This window comes from Ictidomys tridecemlineatus, chromosome X (genome assembly GCF_052094955.1).
Source record: "Ictidomys tridecemlineatus isolate mIctTri1 chromosome X, mIctTri1.hap1, whole genome shotgun sequence".
NCBI classification, from domain to species: domain Eukaryota; kingdom Metazoa; phylum Chordata; class Mammalia; order Rodentia; family Sciuridae; genus Ictidomys; species Ictidomys tridecemlineatus.
The window spans coordinates 104,329,399-104,346,404 of NC_135493.1; the positions used below are offsets into that span (position 1 = coordinate 104,329,399).

The 17,006-nt window shown below is 33.4% G+C and overlaps 1 protein-coding gene across 1 annotated transcript in view; it reads right to left on the reverse strand.

Annotated features, from left to right (window-relative positions):
* The window catches only part of Il1rapl1 (interleukin 1 receptor accessory protein like 1), a 1,228,987-nt gene that overhangs the window by 1,032,509 nt on the left and 179,472 nt on the right, over positions 1-17,006 (reverse strand). Inside the window, exon 2 of the mRNA XM_021728996.3 lies at positions 7,781-7,886. Coding sequence (XP_021584671.2) covers positions 7,781-7,862 — 82 coding nt within the window. The 5' untranslated portion in view covers positions 7,863-7,886. The remainder of the gene's footprint in view (positions 1-7,780; positions 7,887-17,006) is intronic.

The window sequence follows — 17,006 nt, forward strand, 5'->3', positions numbered from 1 at the left end:
TTCCACAGCTCAAACATTCCAAATAGAACACATTCCATCCCCTCTCCCCGAATAAATCATTCCTTCTCTACTCTCCATAATTGGCAACACCATCAATACAACTTCTCAAATTATTTCACAGTCCATCTCCAAACGTTCACCTGATGTTTAGTCTTCTTCAGAAATATATTTTCAGTCCCTCTGACTACTTTTCAGGCCCTCAATATATCTCCATATAATTTTTATTGAGTTCCTGACTGGTCATTCTTAAATCCTGCTGTAGTCTTTGCTATAGGGAGTGTTATCTGTCCAAAACTGTATTTTACCATGTTATTCTCATAAGAGATTCACAACAGTTTGTCTTGTCTGTGAAGACAGGTTTATAGACAGAACTGCACAAACATGTGTAGCACTTTCCTATACATAATAAAAAGTTTCACCTTTATGGTATGTAGAAGACACCATGATGTAAAGATCTGCTAAATGAGAGGCCCAATATCACAGTCTGAATTTTTTACTGAAGGGATTTAAAGTAATTAAATCTCTAAGCCAAACTTTCTGTCCTACAAAATATAATTCAAAATCCTTCGCAAGATACATAGTACCATTCACACTTTATCCCCAATCTATTGTTTGATCTAAGTTACAAATACCTTTTTACTGTTCTTCTTCAACAAGTAGAAATTTCAAGTTTCTCTGCTTTGGGGATCTTTAATGTGACTGGCAGAATCACAATCCTCCCATTACAGAATGAATTTCTTCACCTTCTTCTTTCTAACCTCCCACATCTAATTGATCATCAATCAACCTAAGTGGATTCTAACTTTAAAATTGCTGTCTTCTGTCTTCTCTGTTCTCACTGCTGCTACTTTAAGGTAGAAAAATCATTTTTGTCTCAGGGGTTTGGGTTGTTATTGTTGTTAAAAGATACACAGACTCCTTCAGGCTACTACAAGGAAAAAAAGAGGTGTTTCTGAAATGGTATTTGTGGAATGTGGATGAATCTTGAAAGTTCCTATGCTCCTAAACATCAATAGTGTCTGTTTACTCTCTTTCTCCTTCCCTGTCCCTCTTCCTTCCTCTGCCCTGCTTTTTTTTTTCTTTCTTTTCTTTTTGGGTACTGGGGATTGAACTCAGGTTTACTCAACCACTGAGCCACATCCCCAGCCCTATTTTGTAATTTATTTAGAGACAGGGTCTCACTGAATTGCTTAGGGCTTCGCCATTGCCAAGGCTGGCTTTGAACTCCTGCTTCAGCCTCCCATGTCAATGGGATTACAGGTGTGCACCAAATCACTCAGCTTCTGGCCTGCTTCCTTTACCTGATTCTTCCCTCCCCTCCCTCCTAGCCACATACTCACTCAACTTTTTTTTTTATTATGGACCATGGATCACAAGGCCCTCTTAGCAAAATATTACAATTTCTCTGTTCTTATATCTTCCATTACCACTGAATGACCTTTATTTAGTCTCCAATCTACTTCAAAAAGAAGTTTGCTTAAATTAGTTAACAACAAGTTGTGGTAAGCAGAGAAATGCCTCCTCCCTGAAAGATGTACACATCCTTTTCCCTGAAACACATGACTGTATTATATTACATGGCAAAAAGGATTTTGCAAATATGATTAAATATATTTGGATGGGTATATTGTCCTGGATTATCCAGGAAAGCCTAAAATAATCACAAAGGCCCTTTTAATGGAAAAAGAGAAGTGAGATTAAGTCAGAGGAGATGTGATTACAAAAGTAGAAGTTGGAGTGATGCAGGACCATGCACCAAGGAATAAAAGCAAATACCAGAAGCTGAGGAAAAGTCCCAATATGGATTCTCCCCTGTAGCTTCCACAAATTCCAACTTATTTTGGACATCTGATCTCAACAAATATAAGGTAACACATTTATATTGTTTTAAGCCACAAAATTTATAAGGCAGAGGTAGGACACTGATGTGCCAATGTTCGTAATTTCCAATCCATCTGATGGATCACCTTCAAGCCTATAGTTGATATCCCATGAATCAACACTTTATCCTCTGCTCCAAGGAGTAAGCTACATGTGTGCTATATCTACAATAAAACATCATTTCCTTAACACAGCTTAAAGTGTCCATCCATACTGACTGGCTCCTTCCTACTACTTTCTGTCTCTCACCTCTTCCATCAAATATTTAGAACTATGTATCCCTCAATATAGTTCCACACAAGTATATTTATTTACTTGAGAAAGTATCTTTCCCCATTGAAAACTTTCTCAACTTGGAAGACTCATCCATGTTGACTTTTCTTCTCCATGTGAACTGGTTGTGAATGAGGATCATTCCCACAATTGGCATTAATCTGTGCCGACCTTATATAGACTTTTACTGACAAATAAAAATGAATAATTTGACAGCAAAATGCACAGGTTTACCAGATGATTGCTATACAATGACATGGAATGATTTTATTTTCTTACGTACAAGCTCTATTTTTGTTTGATGTGTTATTCCAATTAAAGATATCAATTCAAATGAATATTAAGATTACTCTAGATCTAAGTTTTAAAATTATAAAAAATATAATAGGAGAGAAGAAAAATTTTCCCAAGAAAAATTGAACTGTATTTTTTCATTTCAAAAAATAAAGAAACGAAGTATCAGAAATTTGGTCTTACAAGCTATCCCAAAGGAAAATAAGGAGAATTTCCACATACTTTTCAACGTATTTCACAAACTGAGAACAAACACATGGTAACATAATAAAGGCAGATGCTGGGGGACTAGGTTGTCTCTTAATCATGTGGAATTAAGCTCCTTGACTTCCAGGAATGCCCAAGAGAGCTAACGAACATAAATCACATTGACAAGAGATGGAAGTACCTTACTATATTTTTCATTCCTATTTTGTTAAATTTCACTTTTTTTTTTACACGATAGTATATTTTCTGTTACTTAAAGAAATGACGATCCATCAATAACAAAGATTAGAACCTAAACCATGTCTTTGGTTTACTTAACTACTATTGACTTCTATAAATTATTTGGGCCTAAAGTCACAAGTTTTTGAAAATCTCTTGAGGCTTGCCTTTCTCTTACTGTCAGCATGAATTGCATCTAAATCATTTTACACAAACAGGTGTCCCCTGTCAGGTTTCAGAACAAAGAGAAGATCAACTCCCTGTGGCAATCCTTTTAGTCTCTAATAGCTAGCTGCTTTTGGGAATTTCATATATCTTAAATCCCTTCAAGAATAACATGCACTCTTTGGTTTATATAATATAGCTACTTTGTCTTGTCCATATGCTCTAATAACTATGAATACTTCTTTCCTGTACTGAATTCACTTGCATATTTATCAAGTATCACTAATCGTTAGCTATAGTCTTTTCATGATGGTCAGTACTGAGAAATATCATTAAAACCAAAATTTCCACACAATGATATTAATACTTCCTTAAAGCAGTGTTAAATGTAGTAAAAGTCCAATACAGAAATAATTGAAGAATCATTTTCCTTGCCTTCAAAGAGATTTTGAACTACATTCCAAACCTATGAAAACACTCATTATTTATAATGGTTCATTTTCTTCATCTAAACCCTTAACATGTCCTAGATATTGCTTATTAAGAGTTTATGTCTTATGCTTCAATAGTCTCATATTATACATTATACTGACTTTAAGGAAAAAAACATTTTTCATGAAATGTCTCTATTTTATTTTACCTTTATCTTTCTAATATTGCATTGATTCTGTAGAACCCTCACTGATAAACCCCAATCTGAACATTAAAAGCACTTAGCTACTGATTTATTTAATCATTAATTAAGACATTTCCTTGAGCCCCAAATCTGTTTTAGCACTCTATTTTGGCACTGTATATTATACACATACAAAATTTATGATTCTTACACTCAACATCTTATATTCTGGGGATACATGGAAGCAAAGAGGAATGTACAAAAGCCAAATCATCATGGACCCTTCTCTCTTCTCCATTTCTTTATCCAGGCTCCTCTAACTTCATTTCTCAACAGTGTCCTAAATTCTTCCACCAAATTACATCCTATATTTTAGTTTCTCCAAAGTAATACAGTCATACTTTGTCCATACTAATTCTTCAACTGTTTGTATTACTTCCCTGCTCCCATGGCTCGCTCTAAATCCTCATAGATACACAAACTAAATACACACACACACACACACACACACACACACACACACACACACACACACACACACATTGCTGACAAAGACCATATTAACCTCTTTGAATGGCCTGGTACAGATACAACATTTTAGGAACTTTAACTCTTTCAGCAAACTAATGGTGATATTTTAAGTTAAAATGCTCTACAAAGACACAGTAACAGTATAAACAGATTATTGTATTTGCAGAAAAATGCCCTAAATGAAAGAAGGAAGGAAGATGGGATGGGGAGTGAAGAGGGAAGAAAAAAAAGAGAGGAAGTAGAGGAACAGAGGGAAGAGAAGGGAGGGAAAAAAAGAAGAAAGGGATAATCAAGAATATTAAGCTATATTTTCTGAATTGGTTGATATACAAAAGATTCTCCAACCACACATTTGCTTTACATATGTTTTTGTACAGAATTCTTCAAATGACAGCAACTCAAATGTTTACTTACTCAATTGCTCTAACACTTCACACACTTGAGGAAGATAAGTAATATTGATAGTCTGCCTCTTTTCTCAAGTATTGTTTATAATTTTTTAAAGTACAAAATGGTTGCAGGAGAAAAATCTATTGTGTAATCAAGGCTGAATATCCTTTTCCAATAATGTTAAAGGTCTTGATTTTAAATGTATGCACATCCTTAGAGACCAAATATAATGCTTATTTGTTACAACATTCACATATATGAAATGATATTCAAAACATTACAAAGTTTTATTTTTAATACTTCAATCAAGATTTTATAATTATATAACTGCCTTATTAAATTTAATTTGCTCCTTAAATTAATAGCAATAGGGGTGTATGCCAATGTGATAAAAATAACGCATCTCCAGCTTGTGTAATAAGAGCTCCTATTGCTTTCAAATTAGGTTTGTTAATGAGAAACAAATACTTCTGAATTTTTGTGGAATGACCATATGTGTTAGGTTAAAGTAAACACTACACACAAATAACATGCCATAAAAATTCAACACTAATGTGTGCATTATAATTTTATATATACTCGATTAATAAAATAGCTAATTCTGATTTTCTGGCAGTCACAATGAATTTTTTAAAAAAAATTCTTGTAAAAGAAAAAAGCATTGAATCATGTTTACTGAACTTTCACAATGATTAATAAAATCAAGAACAAAAAGAATTCAATGATAAGAATGAAGAACAAGGATAAGCAGCCTTCTTGGTTAATATGCAAGATCCAACATTAAAAATTGATTTTGAATCCCTGGCCTTAGTGACTCTGGTTTTATAGGTTGGGCTGGGCATGAAGATTAAGCCATTAATCTTTTAAGAAGAAGATGCCAAGTGTATTCCTCTTCTACTTGATATATGGAGATCAGTAATGATGCTATTCAGTAAGCTATCTGGTCTCTCATACAAAAAGGTGCCATAGTAACAAACATCAGTTGAAATGAATCCAAGTTGAATGAATAAAAGTTTATGGATAAAATAATATTAATTTCCAAATTTCATACTTAATATCCCAAAACAAACCAAACATACTTCCATCTATATGGGACTTAGTATAGACCCTAAAAGAACTTATCTTAATTCACGTTCTATACAAAGGTAAAACAAGGCAGGTATTAGGTTTTTGCAGCATGCTTATTTGTCATTATTACATTATGATATTAAAAACATATTTGGTTTGATTATTGACTGTATTCATAAGTTGAAAACAGCAAAGTCTCAGAAATTCCACCTCACTTACGACATCATTTCAGTTAACACCTCTGAAAATAATTATTTGTATCATTCAAAAGAAAATTTGAATTTGAAACAGGTTAATGAGCCTTCCCATGTCTCTAGAGCAGTAGATACAAATTTTACAATTGTCCCACATTTCTAGGTCTGACCTATAATCCTCAAACACAAAAAGTATTTCCCAATTTGCTAAAACTTCTTGCATTCAAATTAGAGCTTATATAGAATGGAGCTGATACCACTATTTTATGATGACAAAGTCATGTGTGCATTTCAGTAAGTGAATCAGATCTAATATACACAAAACTGACAAAACAGATTTTATATAATCAAATGTAATAACTAGAATAATGAGTGTTTTTTAAAGATTCAATCAATAATCATATTTTAACTGTAGAGGCTCCTATCAATTAAAAATACCTCCTAAAATTGATGAAATAATATGAATCATAGAAACACTATTTTTCACATTGCTTACAAACGCATGAATGGCATATACAGCAGCAGTACCAAAAAATGTTCTGGAACCTATGATGAGCTCACCTTTTACATTCAACCCTGAACCAAACTCTCATCCATGCACAAAGCTTTTCCCAATTTCTTCCCAAACTTTCTCCCCAATAGGGGTTCACATGAGCAAAATTGCTATTTCCCTTGCCTGTGGCTTTTTTCATCAACATGAATTTGAAACCTCTTAATCTAGGGGAATGTGATGGTTGCTGCACAGCCCCATCTCAAATTTTTTCATGCTCTCTCCTTTCTGAATTCCAAATATTCAATTCTTGGTATCACAACTTTCAACTTCCTATGGCTTTGTGAACATTAACTCATCTTTTTTCCCTAATGTCTTTCTGGAACTAATGGAGAACACATCCTGATTCTAGCAGCTAAACACAATTCATATCTTCTTCCTTTATGCTTAAAAGCTATAACTTCAAAACTTCTGTAGTCTTACATCAAATGTGAACTTTTCAAGGCTTTGTATTATAACTGACATTATAGTTTCATATCAGTATGTATTAAGTCCTCCCTTCCCCTGCCACCCCTCTCCCTCCCCCTCTCCCTCCCCCCCCCCCCTCTCTTTCTCTCTCTCGTTTTTACACCAAGGGTTGAACCCAGGGGGTACTTAATGACTGAGCCACATTCCCAGAACTTTTTGAGACAGGGTCCTCCCAATTTGCCTAGGGCCTTGTTAAGTTGCTGAGGCTGGCCTTGAATGTGTGATCCTCCTTCCTCATTCTCCCAAATTGCTGAAATTACAGACATGCACCACATCTAGCTCAATCATCCTATATGCTTTCCTTATTCCAAGTATTAACAGTCCACTACTGCCTCAGATAACTGATAACATGTAAAATTTTCTTTAAGATTCAACACTGATCTATTTAGCAACCCCTTTCATTACCATTCTAGTCTATCTTTATATTTCCTTACTAAAATATTATGGTGTGTCCCTGTGACATTTTCTTAAATAACACTGGTGCTTTCTTTAAACGCTTCCAAGTGAATTCAGCAAATCAGTTGAAGTATAAACCTAAAAAGAATCTGCCCTAAGCATAGCCGAGAATGAAATGCTAACATTAAATGTTAACATAAAAAAATCCACAACATTGCCATGCAAAAATTAAGATGACACTCTATGAAAGAATGCTGAAACTCATATATAATGAAATAAAAATGCAAGCTTTTGACATTGAATTCATTCCAATCCAAAATAAACAACAACATAAGCTACATTCGTTTCAACTCACTCCCACTTTTATAATATCCTATTAATGTACTCTACTAATTATCCATATACCTACAACATCTCCACAATTTGAATTCCCCAAAATTGTCATACTCTCAGAAAAGGCACATATGTAAATGCAGCACCATCACTTTAAGCCGTAAAAATGAGGAAAAAAGGAGGAATACTTCTTACCAGAGCCTCTTTTGGTCACAACCTTCAAACTCTGAGTGAAAGTAGCATATAAGAGAATCAAATGCGGAATCGGAGCTTTCATCTTCCAGCTCTTAAAGGCTGTTCCCTATAGCAAAGATAAAAAGAAAAACAGCATTTTTAAAGATATATGCCAACATTATAAGATTGATTGTAAAACATTTGATCAAGCATGATTGGGGCAATGAATCACACAAAAGAAAAAACATAAACAGGATCTTTATCATATTTTCCCATGTGTTGTATGGTCCTTATGTTTAAATACAAATTAATAATGCCAAAATTATGGCTCTATAGGCTTTTTAAAAATCTTATATTCACTTAAGAGCTAGAATTTTTTAGAGGCCCTAATTGTATTTAAATAGTTGAAACAATTCCTTCAAAAGAACTATTTATCTAGCAGTTCACTTTTAATATAAATTGCCAAAACTGACAATTTAAACTGATATTTAAAAATATCCCATGCTGCAAGAGAATGGAAAGAATGACACTGAATAAAATAACAATCAAGATGAAATCTTACATTGTATACTGCTAAGGATTTAATTGTGATTTTGAAAGCCTCTTTTAAAAACTTCAAATAAGATACTTCCAGAGAACATTAAGACTTTTTTTTCCTCAATTACAAGAAGGTAACTTGTGGATGAAAGCTACAAAAAACATATATAATTTCTTTCTATTTTAATGTTCTTAATGAGATAACAGAAAGGATGCTACCCTTATGTTGGGACTTTGAAAGGGGAACTATTTCATTTGAAATTAACAATACATATAAAATCTTCCTCAGAAAATTATCCCTCCTTACTCTAAGATTTATTGAGATAAATATATACATATTTGTCATTTCTAAGTTATACAACATGATGCTTTAATATGAATATAAATTATGAAATAATTCCCACAATCAAGTTAGTTAATATATACATATTTGGACAGAGGTACTATTTATTTGTTTGGTCACAACACTTAAAATCTACTTTTAGAAAATTTCAAGTATATAATGCAGTAGTATTAAGTATATAATGCAGTACCCCATGCTGTATATTAGATTCCCAGAATGTATTCATCTCATATCTGCAAGTTTGTCCCTTTTACCAACATTCCCCCATTTTCCTCAACTTCCCAGCCTTCAGCAATCACCTTCCTCTGTATTTCTTTTCTTTTTGTATATGGCTGAAATAGAGTTGAAAGACTGAATTTCAAAAAGCAGCAAGTCAGAACATAGTTCACATATATTGTCAACCCATGACAGCACAAGTTTCTTTGCAAGACATATGAAGACCGATCACATCCAGCATTCCATTGCTTTAACTTTAATAAAGAGGAAGCAGAAATGGTAATTTAACAATTTTTGCTCTCCCAGAGACTCAGTTACATCTGAATATTTTCAATAGCTAATTCATTCACATTAATAAAGGTCTGTTAAAATATATATTAATTCACAAAACAAAATCAAAATCCATTCACTGGCAGCAAAGTGTCATTGTCATTATTTTAGTGAGAAAGATCAGAGAATTTATAAAATAACATTGAAAATAAGGTATTTTAATCACAGCACACCTTTAAATGATGATAGCCTCTGTCAGTTTTCTAACCAAGGACCTTGGATTCACATAAAGACATAAATGAAATCTGGTTTGAAGAGTTGATTCATCAGACACATCTGAGAAACTGCCACCATAAAGTGTAAGCCTGAGTCATGCATTCCTCAAACCCAAATCGCATTTCCTAGCCACCTCACTAACTGGAGCTGCAGGAAATCTACAAGTTGATATCTTCAGCCTTCAGGTTAGCAGTGAGAATCAGTTCCTTTCTCAGTGTGAGTTCAATCAGTGCTGCCCAAGAAGCTCCAGGATCCAACTATACACTGCAAGCCCTTCCAGCTTAACTATCTTATTACTTTAGCCTTGTTCAAAATACTATTTCCTTACTCATTTCATTTCTATAAGGCACACAGTCTAGTTTGCAATTCTATTTCTTAAAATTAAATTGGTTTAGAAAGCATCAATTTGGTAACATCAAGATCCTTAATTGAATCTCTTGAAACTCTGTGTATTAGGGAAAACAAAAACAATTACATCGCATTTCACAGACTTGATATCTTGATCAGTAATAATCTCTACAAAAGTATTTGAAGAAATTTATTGTATCTTAAATCGAAAGATGGATTAAATATGTCTAGTCATAGATATTTAAGTTTTGATGTACTGATGGAAAAAAATGAAAATTCTTACCCAGAACAAACAATGACAACTGTATACAATTGCCCCACCTGATTAATAGGGGATATTTCCCAAGACCTTTGGTTTTGCCTGAAATCACAGGTAGTACCAACCCCTGTGGATATTGTGTCTTTCACTACATATTCACACATATTATAAACTTTAATTTATAAATTAGATACAAAAGAGATTAACAACTAATAGAAATTATTTTAAATTTTATTGTAATTGCAAAAATTTTACAGACCTGCAATAAAAGTTGCATCAGTTATCTTTCAATATTTTATTGTACTGCACTCACTCTTCTCATGATAAAGTAAGATAATACAATGCCTATGTGTTAAGATGAAGTGAGGTAAATCATATGGGCATTGTGATACAGCTAGGATACTACATAAGGACCTCTTGCACGCAAGCACTGTGATAACTACCACAGTTGATTTGATAACAGAGATGGCTACAAAATTAGTAATAGGAGTATCTCATATACAGGGTGGATACACTAGAAAGGAGGATACACTCATTCCAAGTGGAATTGTTCATGACAGTGCAAGATTTTGTCTCACTACCCAAAATAATACGCAGTTTATATCTCATGAATTATTGTGAAATATTTTTAGAGCATGGTTAACAGAAAAATTGAAACTACAGAAAACGAAACTATAAAGGGAGCTACTGGATAATCATTTACTGAGGTTCTCATGTAACTGACAGTTCATACTATCAGTAAAATAATTTTAAAAGGCTTCAATTTCTGGAAGGGTGGACCTAAAATCACTTACCTGATTCTTATTAACAATAGCACTCATCAATTGGCTTCACATAAACCCCTATTAAATCATATGCAGAATAATGACATCATAGTGTTTACGAGCAGTTATGTTTGTCTCCTTTCTTCTCCCAGCTTTGCTATCTATCAGTAGTGTGCTTAGGGACAAATAATTTATCCTCTCTGTGATTAGTTTCTTTATTTGCAAAGTTTTGTAACAGTATATGTAGCATAGTGCCTAGAAGAGACTGGCACATAGAAAGAAGTTAATAAATCAAAGTTGCTATTGTTATTGTAGTTGATTACTGCTATTATTAGTAGCAGTACTAATACTATTACATAATCAATTCACATCCACTCCCTGTGAAACTTTCTATATATACCAGTTTTAGTTTTCCATCTTTTCCCATACCATTGCCTTATATACTTATATATTTTTTTCTATTTTGCTAGACTTGATGACCCTGCAGGGTACATGTTCATTTTATTCAATTTTTTTTATTTCCAGTAATTAATGAATGCTGTCTGAAAAAAACTGATGAATATATGAATGAACATGAATATGGCTTCTATCATATGCAGCTCAATTATTGTATTAAAACTCATCAGTTGATAAACTTATTGAGCATATACTAGTTACAAGATGTCATGCTATATTGTGAAGTGAGAACACAAAGACAATGCAAGACAGTGTAATAAAGAAGGCTCACAGACCAATAAAGGAGACAAATGCTTACCTACTTGATTACACTGGTCCTGTTGCCATATGGTAAGTATAATGTGCTGAGGGAGTAGAAGGAGCAATCTATTAATTCTGCAGCAGGTTGGATGACTGGGGAGTCATTGGAAAGGGATTTCAAAAGAAGTATTTCATCGCAACCATGAATTAGACAGTTGCTAAGGGAAAGAGAATTCTGGGTCCATGACAAAGAATGAGTGAAACATTAAGTGTGATAGGGCGAATAATGCTCCACTACCACCAAACATGTCCACATCCAAATCCCTAGAACCTGTTACCATGTTACCTTACATACCAAAGGGACTATATATGTGTGTGTGTGTGTGTGTGTGTGTGTGTGTGTGTGTGTGTGCGCGCGCGCGCGATTAGTTAAGGATTTTGAGGTGGAAGACGATAATTTAGGTTTGCCTAAAATGGTTACAACTTTCCTAGAGAAGGGCAGCAGATGTATCACATTCAGAGAAAGAAAATATAAGGATAGAAGCCAAAGTTAGAAGTACAAGTCAGAGGTACTTTGAAGATGAAATAATAGGCCATGAATCAAGCAATGTTTGTTGACTCTAACAGCAATAGAAGTTAAGTAAACTTATTCTCCTCTAGAAATACAGGTTTTCTAACACCTTGATTTTGGCCCAGTAAGACTCATTTTGGACTTATGAACTCCAGATCTGTAAGTTAAAAATTGAGGTTGTTTCAGGCCACTCAAGTTGGTGATAATTTGTTGCAGCAAATAAAAAAAAATAGGAAGATAATACAGCAAGGAAGTGAAATGGCAAGTTTCTGGAATGAAGTGTAAATACATCACAGGTTGTGGACTATAAGGATAGCAGTTGAAAATGTCAATACAGAGTGTTAGTAACAAGATATAGTAAATAAAAAATTGGAACTTTGCCTTCATGCCACCTAGAATAATTTTGTGCTCATCTATTATCAAGCTTAATTATACAAGAACATTTTATACAGCTTTCATTTCTTCAACTATTTTTAAGTCATGAAAAAAATATATATATAAACTATATATATATAAACTGTTTCATATATATATATATATATATGAAACAGTTTTCTTCAAATATAGATAACTCAGATTCTTCCTGCCCCCCTTTCATACAATCCTAAGATTCTTACAGTAATGACATTAAAGAGCCAATAAATGTTCATAAGATAATAATGAGAATTGTTTCATGAATCATAGGTTAAAGGTAGAAGAAATTAACTATCAGGCAGTGGAAAATAAGAGGAGGAAGAGAGTTAGCCTTAAGAAAAAAGATTAAATAGTGGGAGAACAAAATAGTACACAAAAAAATAGAACATAATGATATTAAAGGAAGTAACAATAAAAGGAAAATTCTAAAGCACATGGTTTGAGATATAAGATCTATTATGATACTATTTGCTAATCTGTACAGATACCGAAGACATTTTGCGAAATGAGGATGGAGAGATATGCAATATTACTTTGAATTTAAATTGTCTGCGGACCCTACCATTAGAATTAACTTGTATTTAATTAAAAATATTATCCAAGGGCTTAGTAGAATAGGCTTATAAATAAACCCACCACTGAGGGTAGAGAATTGAAGGATAATTATAACAGAAGGTGGAAAAGGCCAAGATATTCTTGTACAATGAAGCAAAGGATGAACAGCTAGGACGGTGGCTCAGAAGTTGAAAGATCAGCTAGGATGTGTGAGGCACTGGGTTCAATCCTCAGCACTACATAAAAATAAATAAATAAATAAATAAATAAATAAATAAATAAATAAATAAATGTACTGTGTCCATCCATAATTAAAACACAGGATAAACAGCGAAAAGGTAGGTAAAATTAGAAATAAAGAAATATCTGCATGGGGAAGTTGGGACACACCCTCTTATAGGCAGAGAAATACAAGTGAATGAATACAAAGGTAAGCCTGGAAATGAAATGGAGAGAAGGTGCATTCATTTGTATTATTGTATTTATAAAGCAGAGAAAATGGGTTTTGAAATGAGATAGAACTAGATTGGTTTTTTTATTTTCCCAATATATTGAGGTGTCAAACTTTTACTTCAAAGTTTTACAAGAATTAAAGAAAATAATTGCCTTTATAGTGACTATTACAGTATTTAATAATGACATTCAATTTTAGACAATTTTAAATGCTACTTTTTTCCCCTTTGTCTCATTCCCATCCAGACTGATAATAATTAACTATGTTAAAAAATGATCCACTTTATTTGATTGAATCCATAAAGCTTTGACATTACTATATTCAGGATTGAAGTAACCTTTTTAATTTAATAAAAAATTAAGTATCCATTTGTGCATGACACAGATAAAGTTTTTTTTTTCCAAGTGTTCAATTTACATAAAGTAATGCATGTTAAAATTTAGAGACAGATTCCCTATGGAGAGAATAAACAGAGGCTCTTCCAAATGCTGAAACTAAAAGTTACAAAAAAATTATAATAGTTAGTCACAGAGAAACTTGTCTGTTATATCATGGATATTTGATTATTATCCTGAGGAAAATTAAACATAATCTACGAAGATTTTATATATATATATATATATATATATATATATATATATATATAAGCATTGATTGCCTATATGGTTTATATGTTTTCCTAAGTACTAAGATACAAAATGATTTGGAAGTGGACACTATGGCCAAGGATCACATGGAAAAGAGTCATAGAAATCAACAATTTTAGAGAAGGGATATATGTTACTGGAGGTGAATTCTCGAGAGTCTATGGAAAGTCCTCATTGACGCTGAGAGGGGTCATGGCAACATTTACAAGGTAGCATTGGGCTTTGGAAAAAGAAGAATGGGTTCATTAATGACTACAATTGAAAGGGTATTAAAATTGGTTGATAAAAAATTATAGGAAAGAAAAACAAAAAGAGTACATGGTGCCTTTGAGAAAACGTTAGTGAAAATATAGCTATATACTTGGCAACCAATTCAATACAGACCTACTTGAGATGGGGCAAGTGTTTTGATTATGTAATTTAAGTTTTATGTCACTAAATAATTTTTAACATAGTATCTTAGACACAGTTCTGTGTTTTATTTTTAAAATAATTCTAATCAAAAGACCATCGTGCCTACAAAGCCTGGCTGAGGAAGGAATGCTAAATGTACAGATTTTCTAACCAAATTTCAATACTGTTTTCCAAAACCTAATTCATCATCTGAATAAAAGGTTGATGTGTCAATAAAATCTCCAGGTATATGATTCCCCTACAAAACGATAAAAAAAATATAAATATTCAAAAGACTATTGACCTTGTCCAAAAAATATGTACTCCTTTATTTAAATATTTTCCTGAGAATTAAACAATGTGGAGTGTGTTATGAATGAACCTGCTTTAAAATGCCATGGAATACCCTGCAAACCAACATGGCTGAGAGTGACGACAGATACCATGAGAAAACTGATATACTTTCTGGGTAGAACCTAATGAGGTTAAGAGTAAGCCAGTAAGAAGAGGGCTTGCTCAGCTTTCAAGAAGTCCCAACCCTATCCTGAGGCAGATTGGAATCCAATCATGTTTATGAAACTATGACCAACTCTGTATTAAATAGTATTCACCAAACATCCATCTAATTAAGAAATTAACATGACTGATATAAACAAATTTAGAAGAAAGAGGCTATAGAATATACAACTGGCATAAAATACTTGAGATTTTTTGAATTTTTAAAATTTGTAAGTAAATACAGAATGAATTATTTTTTGGAACATAAATTATCAAAAATTAATGAACAAAATAAAACTATCAACACACCAAAGAACAATTAAAATGCAAAATGATCTTAAAGTATAAATTCAAAAAATGTGGACTGCAGAAAATAACAGAGATAAGAGTACTTTCAAACTTTCAAGGAGCCAAGTTTCTTCTAAGGAACAGAAAATTATGGCTATGACTGCAAAAATATAGAAAACCTTTTAAAACTGACAAACTAAACTATAAGAACTAAAATAAGGAGCTTAATAAGTTTTAAAAGCTATAATTATGCTTGTAAGAATAGTTAATATTACCACTATGATTTAGCTTTGATTTCAAATTGCTAGGCAATGAAAAATAGACAATAATAATGACTATAAAAGCAAAAATTGGAATAAGAATAATCCATTTTTTCATTATTTGTAGGTTTATTACAAAAAATTATAATACTTCATTACATTAAAACTCAGAAAATATACTATAAGATAAAAATGTTGACTACTTTTCCATTTTGGCAAACATGTCAATGTTTTTTCAAGTTGATATTACACAATCCAAATGGAACTTCTTTATTGGTGTTACAGTTTTACAAAATAATGAGATACATTATAATATATTAAGACATGCATAACACACAATTTCATTCCCTCATACCCCCATTTCCCTCCTTTTTGTGTTTCCTGATGAATTAGGACTAAATTTGAACAAGAAAATTTGAAGTGTTTTCAGGAATAAAAGAGAAAATAGGTAGGACTTATCCTCAAGACATCAAAATACCATACAGGACTCAAAGAAAGATGGTGGATTAGAGGAAAACTGCACATGTCAAGAGTTCCTTGACACCAGACCTACAAAATGGGAAGATGGCATCTTAGGTGGGTAACCGAGGGAACTCACTCAAACTTAATTTTGAACTGTTAAAAAAAATTTTATAGTCACAGAAGTCAGACATGTGAACATAAGAAATAATGTGTTACAGAAATGGTAACTTGGGCACCCAAGAGGCTGCTAGTGGCTGGAGAGAAGGGGAAGGGCAGAGCAGAAAAACAATGGAGACTGTGTGGCTGGGAGGATAAAGAAATTATGAGAATAAAGAATTGACTTGGGGTAAACTCTGGATCAGAGAAGAAGACTGAGTTTAATAGACACGGAATTGGTAGGGGAAGAGAATTAGTGAAAGCAATTCCAAAAATCACACACAGAAGGGGAAGTGTTTGGGGCTCAAAAAAAATGGCTGCTGGGCTCCCAGGATACCAGCCATAGCAGAGCTCTCCAACCCTGGGGAAAGCACACTTTCACCCTACCAGAGAAGGTAACCATCAGCTGAGTTCTTGTGGCTGGGGAAAGTGCACACTGATCCTGGAGCTCTCTCTCAAGCTATTTGAGAGGATAGCTTTCAGGCTGTCTGATGTATCCCCATAGGAAAAAAAATTGACTCATGTGCTACTAGATAAAGCAACTGCCCAATGTGGTCCTATGGCCAGGGGAAGCACAGGCTTGCTGCTCAACACCCACCACCTTCAAAAGTCTCACCACCACCACCGCCACAAGAAGAGAGGAGTTTAGGAACTGCTGCAGCTGCCCAAACAATTCCCAGAAAGTACCTGAACCAGAGAAACTGAAATAAGCACAAACAAAAGTTTGCTTAGACCATTTGGTCTCTAGATTCCAAGGGAGAAAGTTCCCACTGTTGCTAGAGCTATGGCATCCACCCAGTAATGTCTGAAATCCAGGGCAGATACCCAGAATTTTATGTT